The 15,476-nt window shown below is 39.0% G+C and overlaps 1 protein-coding gene across 2 annotated transcripts in view; it reads left to right on the forward strand.

The window, feature by feature from the left end:
- Window positions 1–15,476, forward strand: part of xdh (xanthine dehydrogenase) — a 333,897-nt gene that overhangs the window by 315,633 nt on the left and 2,788 nt on the right. For both annotated transcript variants that reach the window (XM_064308058.1, XM_064308050.1), the window contains 3 exons: window positions 237–302; window positions 476–664; window positions 1,448–1,615. In XM_064308058.1, coding sequence (XP_064164128.1) covers window positions 237–302; window positions 476–664; window positions 1,448–1,615 — 423 coding nt within the window. The remainder of the gene's footprint in view (window positions 1–236; window positions 303–475; window positions 665–1,447; window positions 1,616–15,476) is intronic.

The following is a 15,476-nucleotide window of genomic DNA, read 5'->3' on the forward strand; positions in this document are numbered from 1 at the left end:
TTGTGTTGTGTTATTGGCTATTTGGATTGGCCAAATAGAATATTTGAGATCAGCAGCCGATCTATCAGAGCATCCCTAACTATCACACAATTCTGTTATCACAGAACAAAATTTAAGCATTGGAATGTATTTGTACAGTAATGTGAACATTTCATTAAATACAATTATGCGAGGGAGATCATAGGTGGATGGCATACTGGTTTGTCTATTGACAAGACATGACTTTTCTCTCTCAGAATCTTCATACCTCCATTGTTATGGATGTTGGAAAGAGCCTTAATCCAGCCATTGACATCGGACAGGTATGGTACGGATAGGACTTCATTTCAAAACCCCACAGAACAAGATTGTATGCTGTATAAACCTTCTGAGAAATTATTTAAATGGTCAAAAAATATTCCTTTTTAATGAAACAGAAGTAGAAGCAAGAAAAAGCAGGAGCATGAGGGTGGTATTGTGTGATTGGTCTGTGCAGATAGAGGGGGCATTCATGCAGGGTGTGGGCCTCTTCACCCTGGAGGAGCTGCGCTATTCTCCCCAGGGGGTCCTGTTAACTCGGGGCCCCGGCATGTACAAGATCCCTGCTTTTGGTGACATTCCAACTGAATTCAAAGTGTCCCTGCTCAGGGATGCTTCAAATGACAAGGCCATCTTCTCCTCTAAGGTAAGCACCATGGGGTTCCTCTATTCTTTGTATCCACTAGGTCCTTTCCCAAGTTTCAGTCCACAAGCCATATACCGGGTAGAATATGGTAGGAAAAGGAGGAAAATTTAAGGATCATGCTTACATTTTTGTGGATTTCAAATCCCATAATTCAATATGCAATGAACAAAGGGTTTTGGCTCACTCACTTTGGAATTTAGATGTTCAGTTCCATTGTGAAACCACTACACAGTTACATGCAAATTGGTATACAAGCATGTACTGTATACAAGTGATGGTGTGCTTTTTTATTTTCTTTGTGACTACAAACAATTCTACAACTATCCATAAGGGTCTTTCTACATTAATGTTCCAGAATCAAGCTCCAGTAAGGCCCTTTGCATCTGTGGTGCTTTACATTTTAATGCACCTAAGTCTCATTTTGAAAAATCCCATCCTCCTTGATACTACACCCAATTATGTGTCAAGTTGCAGGTTCCAGAATCAATACCAGACCACAGGCCCATACACACACTGGAACAGTGCCTTACAGGATGAGTCACCCACCCAGCAGTCCCTGTATAATATGTTTATTATACTATGTCTATGTCACATACATTTGCTTTCAGTTATATACAAAATACATTTGTGTGCAATACTGTTTCTGAAAGATTATCTTTTATCTTGTCCAACCCAAGGGAGTTGTGGACCAAAATCTTCAATATTTTTTCATATATTTATATTGTGTGACAATTTTTTTATGTTTTGCATTACACATTCTTATGTTCTTCTGTCTCACTGTAGGCTGTAGGTGAACCACCACTATTTCTGGCAGCCTCTGTGTTTTATGCCATTAAAGATGCCATTGGAGCAGCCAGGGCGGAGTCTGGCCTCAGTGGTCCTTTCAGGCTGGACAGCCCCACATCCCCAGAGAGGATACGAAATGCTTGCGAGGACAGCTTCACCAAACTGGTGTGACACCCCGTCTCTGAGAGTATCTTTACATATTTGTATTGGCTTTGATGCTTATGCTTGCCTTTGGTTACAAAATTACCTTCAGACAGATTTAATTGCGTAAAAATTGGCGATAATCAATCACTTAGCCTAGGTGCTGGAAGTCGTTTTTATAAACTGAGTCTTTTTTTTCTGAACCCCCGCCTCACTTCTTATACTATCACTTAATATTACTGGCAACAAAGCTAAGAGCCAAATTGTTCTGGAACACGAGCAGAAGGTTTTTCCCCCCACATTGTTCCCAGTAGAATAAAATAAGCCAAACGATTCAGATTCAGGGATCATTAGTTTTTGCTTCGCCAGCCGTGCACACAATAATCGGGTAGGCTATATGTTACACAGTAGGCTTTTTAAGTAGACTACTGTGTGACATGTTTTATTTAGCTAGCAGCATCAAGGACCTTAGCATGCATATTACAATATTCAGCCATATTACTCTCAAAGCGACAGCACTGAGAGTAATAAGGCTGAATATTGCAATTACGTGCTAAAGTTAAAAAATAATTATGACTCTTTGAAAGGCAAATTGCCCACGATGCAAAAAGTAATCCTAAACATTTCTTTCAATACTGTAGTAGGAAAAAGAAATTGATTGAAGAAATTGCTTATGCCTTAAATAGTTATTTTGTTGGGGGTTTTACTGGAGAAGAGGTTACTAATTGACTGGAAGGCATATTTAGTACTCAGAATGTCTTAGCAGATATTGAGTAAAGAAGTACTGAATGAATTACATAAACTGTAGACAAACTGCAGGCTGTGATGGCATATACCCAAGGGTAATCAAAATGTTAGGTGAGATAATCACTGGCAGGTAATTTTAGACAGTCTTTAGAAACTGGAGAAATACCTGAGGATTGGAAGCAAGGTAATATAATACCAATATATAAGAAAGGGGACCATACTAATCCAGGAAACTACAGGCCTGTCAGTTTAACCCCTTTGCGCACATGCCAAATCTGGCCAATCTTTGCCCTTTTAGGGGGTACCCTATTTAAAGCTTCATAACTTCAGATGTGAGCATCACGGAGACTTGAAAAATGATTTAAATGAAGCAAGACATTTGTACCATTTACAATACTAACTTAGATTAGTTTATATTCATAATTCAGGAAGAAAAGTGCCACAAAGGCAATTGTTCAGGCAAAATGAATTTGCTCTTTTATAGTTTGCAATGAAATACTGAGAGATACGGATCATGTGACCGCCAGGCGAACATGGCCGCTTGCTGATCAGCTCCTCCCACACCCAGGCCTTTTCTTGTGATATTTTATATGTAGTTAACTGAAAACCTGTATCGTTGCTTGATATTTACTTTTAAATAAGCTTCATAATGTCCACTCATTGTTCGCCGCCCTCCCGAGAGTCACTACTTAGGACTCCTGAGGGTAAACGAAATAAGCGAGCAGCCGAAGATACCGACCACTGGGAAGATCGTCTCGCGCCCTAGCTAATTCCATTACTGATAACTGTATCCTGTTATCTGACCACAGCCCTGTTTCGTGCTCGTTAAAATTCTCTCCAACTGTAAGTCGAGAGAAAAGATGAAGGTTCAATGTTTTTCTTTTACAGGACGAGGGATTTGTGAAAAATGTTAAAGAGTGAATTTATTGCGCAAAATTCCTCTTCTCTGGTAACCCCACATACTGTGTGGGAGGTCACCAAATGTTTCATTCGAAGCTGCTCTATTTCTTATGCATCATATTTACATAAATCTAGACAACAACAAATTACTATATTATAGGAACAGATTCTTGCAATTGAAACTTCTTTGAAAGCTCAGATGTGTGACATTAAACTTGAGCAGTTGCAAGGTTTAAGAGCTAGATGCAAAAAGTTGCTTAGAAGTAAGGCAGAGTTCATGTTATATACATCTAGGCAACAGTATTATGAACATGGTGACCGCCCGAGTAGATTATTGGCATTATGTTTAAAACAGTCAGGGCAGTTTTCTGCTATAGATGCAGTGAGGGATCATTCCAGAAATATTAAAACCCATCCCCAACAGATAAACAATATATTTAAGAATTACTATGCCCATTTGTATACATCTGAAGGGAACAGCAATCACAGTGATACCCAGGTTACTGATTGTCTGAATAGTTTAGACCTGCCTTGCCTGACTCCTGATCAAGCAGACCTTTTGGATGCCCCGCTGAGTCTGGTCGAACTGGAGGGCGCTCTGCGCTCCATGAATAGGGGTAGAGCGCCTGGACTGGATGGAATACCGCCGAAATTGTTATTGTTATTGTGGCCTCAAGTGGGTCCATTATTATTAGATTCCATTAATTACTCACTCAAAATTGGTTCTTTTCATAGGGATCAGAAATCGGCCTTGATATTTTTGATACCTAAAAACGGGAAGGATCCTTTAAATTGTGACAGCTATTGCCCTTTAAGTCTTATAAATTCAGACATGAAACTCTATGCAAAGTGTCTGGTCCGGCGTTTGGAGGTGCATATTTCATCTTTAGTCCATCGTGACCAGACCAGATTTATGAAAAACAGGCTAGCATCGGACAATTTGCATAGATTGCTTCACATTATTGATATGGCTGATAGTCTTTCCCCAAAGGCTGCTATTCTGTCATTAGACGCCCAGAAGGCTTTTGACAGAGTGGAATGGGTTTACCTATGGGCGACCCTGCGGCGATTTGGTTTTGGACCCGACTTCATACATATGTTTAAAACATTATATAATGACCCTACTGCATGCGTGTCGACTGGTCCAATCTTATCCACTCAATTTTCTCTGACTAGAGGTACACGTCAGGGGTGTCCTCTTAGTCCTCTCCTCTTTGCACTGTCATTGGAACCGCTAGCCCAGGCAGTAAGGCAAAATATAGACTTCTCCCCCATAAATATTAAGGATACTAAACATTACATTTCATTATACACCGATGATGTATTGCTGTACCTTTCAGATGTTTCTAATTCCCTTCCCCCAGCTCTACGAATATTTCAGAATTTTGGTTCCTTTTCTGGTTACAGTATTAACTGGACAAAGTCTATGTTATTACCCCTCAATGTGACGATCTCAGAATCCTCCATTGCTCAATTTGCTAACACTATCAAATGTGTAGATAAATTAAAGTATCTCGGCATAATTATTTGTAATAACATCTCAAATATAAAATATAACTATGAGACCCTGTTACCGAAATTAAAATCTGACCTTGAAAGGTGGTCTTCAATTCAGGTTACTCTTCATGGTAGAATTTCTGCGATTAAAATGAATGTGCTGCCCCGTGTTTCCTTCTTCTTTTCTCTGTTACCTCTTTCTCTCCCTCCTAAATGTATCGATCAGATTAACGCTATGTGCTCTAAATTTATTTGGAATGGGAAACGCCCAAGGATTTCCTTATCTGTGCTCCAACGTCCTAAGTCAGCAGGGGGTCTTGCTTACCCAAATTTTCTACACTATTATTGGGCCTTTCAGCTCAGATCTATTAAGAATTGGTTCTACCCGAACATCTCTATCTCCTGGAAAGCTTTAGAAGAGTTGATTGTGCATTCTTTTTGCTTGAAGGATCTTCCTTTTTCTAATTTAAAACACAAATTCTGTGTCTCCCATTTTGGAGTGATTATTTTGAATGTGCTGCAAACATGGGACATACTTAACTACTGCTTGTATTTTTTCCATAGACTACGTTGTTGCCGTTCTCGTTGTGGTAGTGTTAATCAGTTTAACCTTCAGGGTCCAAGTTGAACTATGCAGTTGTTCCCTGCACTTGGACCGGTACTTTTCTCTAGGGTTTTCGTCATACTTGTTCCTGGTTATGGTTATACACTTTGTTGTACGTCGCTCCGGATAAGAGCGTCTGCCAACTGCCTGTAATGTAATGTAATGTGTTTAACATGGTAGTCCCCTTGTCCCCACAAGTGTTACTGTTGCTAGATGACTCGTCACTAAACTTAAATTACATATCAAGAAGGATCTTTCTTGCAGGCATCACCGCCGCTAAGAAAACAATACTCAAAAGTTGGCTCGAGCCCTTAATAAATTTCAGTGTTGTGTGGCAAAGTTACCTTCTGGACATAATTCTTTTGGAAACAACTATGGCCAGACTTAACGGGTCATCTAATGCAACTCTAAGGGCCTGGGAGACAGCTGGACTGGCATTGTCATTATTTTAAAGAAAGCATGAATTTCAGTTTACTACTATTTTGCAGATTATTTAGTAATTAATTTGCTTGTATATGTATGGAGTGTTTTGAGTACCTGTCCCCTTTTTGACGCCCCCATGTAAATGGTTCATAATAAAAAATTATTTAAAAAAAAATAATAATAATACTGAGAGATCCCATATATACAGCAGGTTAAACTATAGGCCTACATGAAACAAAAACTCTTTGACCACAAGTTCATAAAATCTAAGGGTGGATATTTAGAACTACTAAAGCAAAAACTAAGCAGTCTACAATTCTATCCAAAATGCCTAAATTATGCATGTATTTCGAATCAACTGTTTTGATTAAAAAAATTCACTGTTGCATCATTTTCAAGTGGGAATTAAAGCTTTCCATCAGTACAGTGGTCTAAAATCTCTAGGGGTCCAGAAACATATCAAAAAATCTCTCCTACAATGAATAAAATGCTTTTTGTCCATTATAAAGCATATTAATGATGCCCTTACTAAGTTTTAAGATGGAACATATGATATCAGATTTAAAAATAATGCAAAAACATTGTCAGACAATGCAGTACAGTACCTAAATGTGTAATAATTAATTCTTGTATATATTTCTGTACTCTACAGTATGTAATGTTTTCTTGTATGGGGATGGGACGATATGAAAACAATATTCAACCATCCACCACGTCATAACTGGTGCATGCAACACAAAAACTACTAAGCTACCAACGAATGCTTAAATGACAGTGTGAAATATCCTAATAATAAAATGCCACTAAACTATTTAAAGACACTCAATTTAAAAAATAACGCATATAACCGAAATATTTTGAGCAGTAATACTTGTATAGCGATGATGAAATGTTATCTGTGTTCAGGAGATAGGGACAGAGACAGTAAATCAGTGCTCTCTCCTCTCCACTTCTGTCTTACTCCAGACAATGATGTCAGCTAGGTCTATCAGCAAACATATAGTTTAGCTATGCTCAAAAGTCCTCAATAATAATATTTTCTAAGAAATTACGGAAATCATTGATAACGTTTTGTCAGGTGCAGTGTCTTTTGCTGCTACCAGAGTGAATTCATAAGTGAATGCGATGATCAGAGAACTTTCGGTTACGCTGAGCTATAATATGCTATTCCAAAAGCAAAATTAGACATGTTATACATCGTTAGAAAGCTTATACTGTCACCTACTGAATAAATTAATGGTCAATCAAGCCAGACTGTATTAAAAAGGGCGACAGCGGCGTAAACAACACGTGTGCCCACAGCTATTTTGGAAGATACCCTGGCATCACATATGCGCATTGTAAGGTTGTATATTTATTCAATATTTAGTCCCAGATATTGACTGTAGAATGACATGGTATCATTTTTGAAAACTTTCTCTTGTTTATTTCATTATTCAGTGAGCAGCGTTTTCACTGCTATATTGGCATATCTTCGGGCTATTGTTGGGTTTATCTTGTTGCTATACAATTTTTGAGTGGTGAAAGAATATTTTTATGAATGCCCATATAGACAATATTGCCCATTATGTCACGGGTACGGGGTGTAGTTGCAGATGAGACTGCAGGGAGGGGGTGCTTGTTAAATGAATGACCAGAGCAACAATGGTGGCGCTGCGAAACTCTGTATACGGCATAGTTGTCGTGTTTCGTCTACTAATGAAACTAAAACAAAGCGTTTTTGTTTTCAGCTCTCACTTTGGTTGCAGGAGCAATGAATGTGCCGACCACTAGGGGGTTTGTGCTAAGTGGTTAACTTGTGTCACGTAAAATACTGAAATCTATTATTACAGACAAGTTAGAAGTGTTTCTTGAAAATAACAACATCCCAAGGGATAGCCAGCATGATTTTTGCAAGGGAAGGTCATGCCTGAGGCAAAAAAGGTTTTTTAATTTTTTTTTTACTTTTTTCCTTTTTTTCATATTATGAAAGTTAAAGTGTTGAAGATGTCACTCGATAGAATAAACAACATTTTTAGGATCACTAAATACTCATAATTTGTCAGCAAAGTCAGCTTGTTTTAGTGATTCTTACAGCGGGGTTTTGGGGGCGTGATGGGGGTGCAGTTTGATTAGCATGTTTGGTTTTGTTGGCTATTGTCACTTAGTTTCAGTCAAGCCACCTCCCATAAATAAAGTCACATGGTAGTACCCTATGTTTGTTTACTGTGAGGTTGCTACAATCTGTTGCCACTACGGTTGGGTACGGAAAACCGGTACCTTAATGGCATCGGTTCCTATATGGTCAGCACCGACCAGACCGAATCACTACGCAAATTTCTGTGCCTCGTTTCGGTGCCACTTTTTAGTCCCTCCAGGAAATCCCGATCTTGCGTTCACAATAATTAATGCAAATTCAACCAACGAGACAAAAAAAGAAACTATATCATGTCTTTCTACAGCCGATATCTGGGACTAAATATTGAATACATATACAACCTTACCTTTGGTTTTACGCATATAGATGTCCCTTTTGAGACTGAGTGGTCATATATTGTCTTGGACAATAAGTTTGTGAAATATACGAGCGCTTGTGATGCCTGAGTTCCGACCAAAATAGCTGTGCCACACATGTTGTTTACGGCGTTGTCGCCCTTTTTAGTATAGTCTGGCCGATTAACAATTAATTTATTCAGTAGGTGAGAGTATAAGCTTTCTAACGATGTGTAACATGTCAATTTTTCTTTTGGAATAGCGTTTTATAGGTCAGCGTAACCGAACATTTTCTTATCATGGCATTCACTTACGCATTCACGTGATAGCAGTAAAACCATGACGCTGCTAACGAAAACTTGCCAACGATTTTTCGAAATTTCTTGGAAAATACTATTATTATTGAGGACTTCTGTGCATTGCTAACCCATATGTTTGCTGATAGACCTAGCTGACATAGTTTTCTGGTGCGGATAGAACTATATCATTGATTTCCTGTCTCTGTCTCCATCTACTGAAAACAGATAAGATTTCATCACTTCTATGTAAGTATTACTGCTCAAAATACTTCGGTTATATACGTTATTTTTTAAATTGAGTGTCTTTAAATTAGTTAGCTATTTTAGACCGCTGTTAATAATTTAGACATTTTGGGCAGATTTTGAAACGCTGGGTACACTGCTTAGTTTTTTGCTTCGTAGTTCTTTAGTAGTTTTACATATCCACCCTTAGATTTTATGAACTTGTGGTCAAGAAGTTCTTAATCCAGGACATGTATACTTTAACCCGCAATCTCCCAGTATTTCATTGCGAACTAAAAAAGAGCAAATTCATTTTTGATTTTTTGCCTGGACCATTGCATTTGTGGCACTTTATTTCTTACAAAATTATGAATATAAAGTAATCTAAGCTAGTATTGTAAATGGTACAAATGTATCACTTCATTTAAGCCATTTTTCTAGTCTCTGTGGTGTTCACATCTGGAGTTATAAAGCTTTAAATAGGGTACCCCCTAAATGGGAAAGGATTGACAGGTACTCTAGTGGGGGAGAGGTTGGGGTGGAGTTGACTAGCTATTGTTCCCACCCATTATCTCTCTGTGAGAAGTGTGAAAAGTTCAAGATCTTTCAAGGGGATTTTCTCTGCTACTTGATTTTAGGAGTACCAACATTCAAATAAGCATATCTTCTTCAACTATTTTCAGATTTCAATGTATGACACATTATTTGAAATCTTATAATTTGCACTTTCATGATCTGTAAAAAACTAAAAAATGACCTTGCTCTACTTGAGGACCAAAACACCAGCACCTGTCACATATACAGTGAGCACCATAATTCATTGGACAGCGACACATTTTTTGTTATTTTGGTTCTGTACTCTATCACTTTGAGTTTGAAAGGATACAATGACAGTGAGGTTGAAGTGCAGACTGTCAGCTTTAATTTGAGGATATTTTCATATATATCGGATGAACCGTTTAGAAATTATACAACGTTTTGTACATAGCCCCCCCCCCCCCATTTTCTGGCATCAAAAAATATTGGACAGTTTAACATAATGTAGAATAATATTTGGTCGCATATCCTTTGCATGCAATGACTGATTGAAGTCTGTGACGCATAGACATCACCAGACGCTGGGTATCTTCCCTGGTGATGCTCTGCCAGGCCTGTACTGCAGCCATCTTCAGTTCCTGCTTGTTTCGGGGACTTTTTGCCTTCAGTCTCCTCTTCAGCATGTAAAATGCATGTTCAGTTGGATTCAGATCTGGTGACTGACTCAACCAGTCAAGGATTTTCCACTTTTTGGCCATCAAAAACCCCTTTGTTGCTCTAGCAGTATGTTTCGGGTCATTGTCTGGTTGCATGATGAAGTGCCGTCCGATGAGTTTAGAGGCATTTGGTTTTATCTGAGCAGATAAAATATTTCTGCACACTTCAGAATTCATTCACTTCTGTCTGCAGTCACATCATCGATGAAGACAAGTTCCACTGGCAGCCATACAGGCCCAAGCCATAACACCCCCTCCACCATGTTTCACGGATGAGGTGGTATGCTTTGGATCATGGGCATTTTCTTTTTTTCTCCACACTTTCCTCTTTCCATCACTCTGGTACATGTTAATCTTTGTCTCATCTGTCCACAAGACTTTGTTCCAGAACTTTTGGGGCTCTTTTAGGTGCTTTTAAGCAAACTGTAATCTCGCCTTTCTGTTCTTCAGGCTTATCAGTGGTTTGCATCTTGTAGTGTACCATCTGTAGCCCTGCTGTTTAGCAAACTGTAATCTCGCCTTTCTGTTCTTCAGGCTTATCAGTGGTTTGCATCTTGTAGTGTACCATCTGTAGCCCTGCTGGTGTAGTCTTCTACGTATGGTAGACTTTAGCCGCATTTCCACCCAAAGTACCCAGAACCTTTAGTCCCAGGAACTACTTTTCAAGGAACTAAAAGGTTCCTTCAGCCCATTGCTGTCCACTGCGGTCTAAAGTCCCGCGATGATTAGGCAAATTAGTCCGCTGACGTATGAGAAAGCGATGTCGTCGTCAGTCCATCTGTCCTATGATTTCTTTTGTAACTCCATACTGCCACCGAAGTACGTTATTTTCCAATAACGGGACAGCCCGGAGGGGTTTATTCCACTTATACAATGGGTTACCAATAGCCTAATGACTATATATGGTTTAGTATTTATTGATTTTTATTGACTTAATCGCCTGAAATTTAAATATTTTTCCGCGGCCCGTTTGGGCATATTATTTTACAGTTGTCAAGCAAAACTCTCGTTGCTAGTTCGACTTGGACCGTTATTATGCAACAAGCAGGATATAACAGACCAATATACAGATTGTAACTGTTTTGTATATCCTCTCAAACACATCTCCCAGGGCTTTTGGGCTAAGGAGGTGTTCCAAAGATCTTCTTCCAGAACAACGAGGGCAGGCAGGTGTCTCACTTTTGCCCCAGACGTGAAGGTTTGCTGGACTTGGTAGGACATCGTAGACAGCTTGGACTAGGAAACTGATGCGATGGAAGTCTGCTTGCCAGGTGTTGGACCAGGTGATCTTTCTTTGCAGTACATTTTCCCATCTAGTCCATGCTGCTTGCTGTCCCATCCCTACCATCCTGCTGGCTGGTACTTCCTCCACACCTGCCCGCACTTCCTCCTGAACAAGATGTTGCCTCTCTTTGCTCTGGTTGTCATCGACCCTGGTCGCCGGGAAGTAATCTATTCCTGCCCGCCCTGTTGCTACGGACCCCACCAGTGCCTTCTGCCTCAGCCGTGACTCAGCCACCTCCAGAGATTTGTCTGCACTCCGTTTCCTGCCTGTTCGAACCTGGATGCCAGCAGATGCCACTTTTGGATCCCTAGATTCTCTGTACTAGACAGCTTCCCGTGTATTGTAACTGTTTTGTATATCCTCTCAAACACATGTTTTTATGCGAACATTCACTTTCATGTCTTGAGGTGACAGAATGCATTCACATTCCACAAATAACTGGTGACAACATAGCAGAAAACATGCACACGTCGTAAACAATTGGCTGTTGAATTGATTAATTCGACTCTCATCGTCATTTCCATATAATCGCAAAATTACAAGAATAAATAGAATGAAAACTCGGACTTGTGTGAAAATTTAAATGAATATTACAGTGGTACAGCCACCGTTTGCTTTCATCTTTTAAAGTTACTGCTAACGGAGCAGCTAAATACTTGAAGTGTGCCCTCCAGATGCGAACTATAAATTACAGTCCATATGTCTAGTCTTCCTGGTCTTTTTGTGGAATTGAAGAATCGCAGTGTAAAATTATGGCAGTTTGAAAAAGCAAAAGGGACGATTACTAGAATTAACCTGTTATTTTTGACAAAAAGTGAGGAAGGTGATTTTTTACAGTTTGCTTTTACTGTATCCCAAATGTAAATTACGCAAACATGTAAACTACCGCATACATCACATAATTGTGTCAAGCGCTTTGAGTCAATTATAACGGGCTAACAAAGAAAATCCGGATGAAAATATTCAGCAACCAAATTAAACTGTTTGAATGTTTTGGTACGTAATATGCTGTCCCAGCACGAATGCTTAATATTTTATAAAACAGACTTCATGCTAAAGCAAGAAAAGAACAGAAGAGCACACAAAATAATCCTCAATCTTAATTTCTCATCTGTAGACATTGGCAGGCTATAACCAAAAGTAGGCTACTGCGCCGCATAACATATTGTTTGAATTCAAGTTATTATTTTGAAAATAAGAAATCGGTTTGCGGCTACAGATTTTTTGAAATGGCAGTTGAAATAAAATGCTGCGAGTACTCAACCAATCAGAAATGTTCAGCGCTTGCGCCCCACACCAAAAGTTCCTGTACTTTTCAAAAGTACTATCTCCTGAGCAGGGACTTTTTGGGGGGTAAAATAAAGTCCCTGGAACTTAATTTAGACCCTGGTTCCTGCGGTGGAAACGCACTGAGTTCCTCAAAAGGTTCCTAGTTCCTGGGCAAAGTTCCTGCGGTGGAAACGCGGCTTTTGACACATCTACACCTGCATCCAGGAGAGTGTTTTTGATCTGTTGGGCTGTTGTCAGGGGGGTTTTCTTCACCATAGAGAGTATTCTCCGGTCATCCACTACAGTGGTCTTCCTCGGTCTACGGGTCTTTTGACATATTTTAGTTCACCAGTTGTTTTTTTCTTGTTAATGATGAACCAAACTGTTGACTTGGACGTGCCCAGGGTTTTTGCAATGTTCCTGATTGATTGATTTTCATTTCTGAGCCTTATGACGGCCAGCTTAAATATGCATGGACACTACTATCTTCCTCATGTTGTCACACCCCATCAACAATCTCCAAAGGCAATTGCAAAGTCTAGAATCAAGACTAGACGTCAACAGCTCCCATCTGTATTCACTAATGACACAAATGAATACACTTGCCTAAGGAAACACATCTGTGAAGCCAATTCAACAAATACTTGTAGTACCTTAAAATGGGGGGACCATGTACAAAAGGTGCTGTCATTTCTAAACGGTTCATCTGATATGGATAAAAATACCCTCAAATTAAAGCTGACAGTCTGCACTTCAACCTCATTATCATTGTATCCTTTCAAACTCGAAGTGCTAGAGTACAGACTGCCCAATGAATTATGGTGCTCACTGTACTTAGATTTCCAAAAAGTATTTAATATGTGAGACTTGAAGACTTTAGGTATTACAGGAGGTATTTCAGAGTGGATTCAGAACTGGCTACATGGTAGAACACAGAGTAGTAGTAGGAGGGATATTATTTGAGCAGGGAATTGTGCGAAGTGGAGACCCACAAGGATTGCTGCTGGGACCACTGCTCTTCCTCATTTATATCAATAGTCTTGACAGGGACATACAAAGTACATTTGTCAAATTTACAGATGATACAAAATGGGGAGGCCCAGCAAATAGTTTGGAATCTAATCCAAGAAGATTTAAACAAAATCCAGAAGTGGGAAGAAACCTGGAAAATGAAATTCAATATAGCGAAATGTAAAGTTCTGCATGTGGGAAATAAGAACATTAGACAGGATTACTTCATGGGAGGAACAAAATTGGAATGTGCTGAATTTGAAAAAGACCTGGGAGTAATGTTTGATCAAGGCCTTTCAGGTTCTAGGCACTGGGCTATAGCAGTAAAAAAAAAAAAAAGGCCAAAAGGATAATGGGATGTAAAACAAAATATACTGAGTATAAATCCAAGGAAGTTATACTCATCTTATACAGTACATTTGTTAGACCGCACTTGAGTATTATGAGCGGTTTTGGGGACTACTACTACTACAAGAAAGATATGAAGACAAAATTATGAAAGACAAAAGCTATAAGGAAAGACTTAAGATCTCTTCAGGCCTCGTAAAAGGAGATTTTGGGTGATTTAAGGCATTTAAATTCATAAAGGAAATTAACAAAATGAACTACCAGAAGTTCTTTAGATTTAGTACTGTTTATGTTATGCTATGGTAACAAAGACTATGTTACTTTATAGTTCAGCCTCTGTTTTGAAAATAATTAAATGGCTAATACAGCTATCGGCTATAAGAAACATGTTGTGAGTCCATTTTGATCTAGCCTAAATGAATTTTAACATTAGGTATGTGAGTGGCGCTGAAGCTAGCATATAACATCGTTATGTAAACCTGATTAAGAGAGGGACCAAGATGCATTTTTTGCAAGTGGTAGCCTATTTCGATTTAGTATATTTACTGGAATAAGCCTGTTTAAGTAATGTTTTCATTGGAATAGAATGCAATGCATATCTGGGGATGGCAGTGATCATTTTTTTAGATATTAGACCGACCCATGTGTTGCCAATGGAAACTAAATAAATCTTGTGAAAAGTTGTTTTTCGCAATATAAATAGGTCGGAAAGACGTTTTGATTACAGTTATGTTTTTTGTCGTTGTATAGTGGGATAATGTACCTTCACACCTAGCACTGTAGGACTAAGTATAAATGATAACTGCAATTATAACGAAAATGCTTCACAATCATACATACTGAAACGATATCATTCCACAGTGTTTCACTGTATCGTACTTTGAAGTACCATTTTTGGAAGATGGAGAACACAACTATTTCGCCATTCTGATGGTCAATACTGTACAATGGACTGTACAATGTGGCTACAGTATCCATTTCAAGTTTGTATTTCATGTGCAGTTCAGTCCACTACCTGCAAGAAATGAAGCAAGGCAATAACCTTTGCTCAAAGTATTTCCCGAAAAAAAAGTTTTTCAGCGAGCTAAGTAAAAATTGGAAGTAATTTTGGAGAATAAGGCATTGCCTTTTAATTGCTTAACTTGAATCAAACACTTGGGCTAGCCTTCCACAAGCTTCTCACAATACTTTGCCGGAATCTTTGCCCATTCCTCCTGACAGAACTGGTGTATCTCAGTCAGGTTTGTGGGCCTCCTTGCTTGGACACGCTTTTTCAGTTCAGTCCACAAATTTTCTATGGGATTCAAGTCAGGGCTTTGTGTTGGCCACTCCAATACTTTCACTTTGTTGTCTTTAAGCCATTTTGTTACAACTTTGGAGGTACAAACAGTTCAATGTTTGTTTCATCTGGCCAGAGAACACTCCTCCAAAAGGCTAAGTGGCTCTTTTATGCCGGTCTTTGAGTAGGGGCTTCTTTCTTGCATGACAGTGTTTCAGGCCACGGCGATGTAGGATTCTCCCAATGGTGGATGTACATATTTTGGTAACTGATGCC

This window comes from Anguilla rostrata, chromosome 1 (assembly GCF_018555375.3).
Source record: "Anguilla rostrata isolate EN2019 chromosome 1, ASM1855537v3, whole genome shotgun sequence".
Lineage (NCBI taxonomy): Eukaryota > Metazoa > Chordata > Actinopteri > Anguilliformes > Anguillidae > Anguilla > Anguilla rostrata.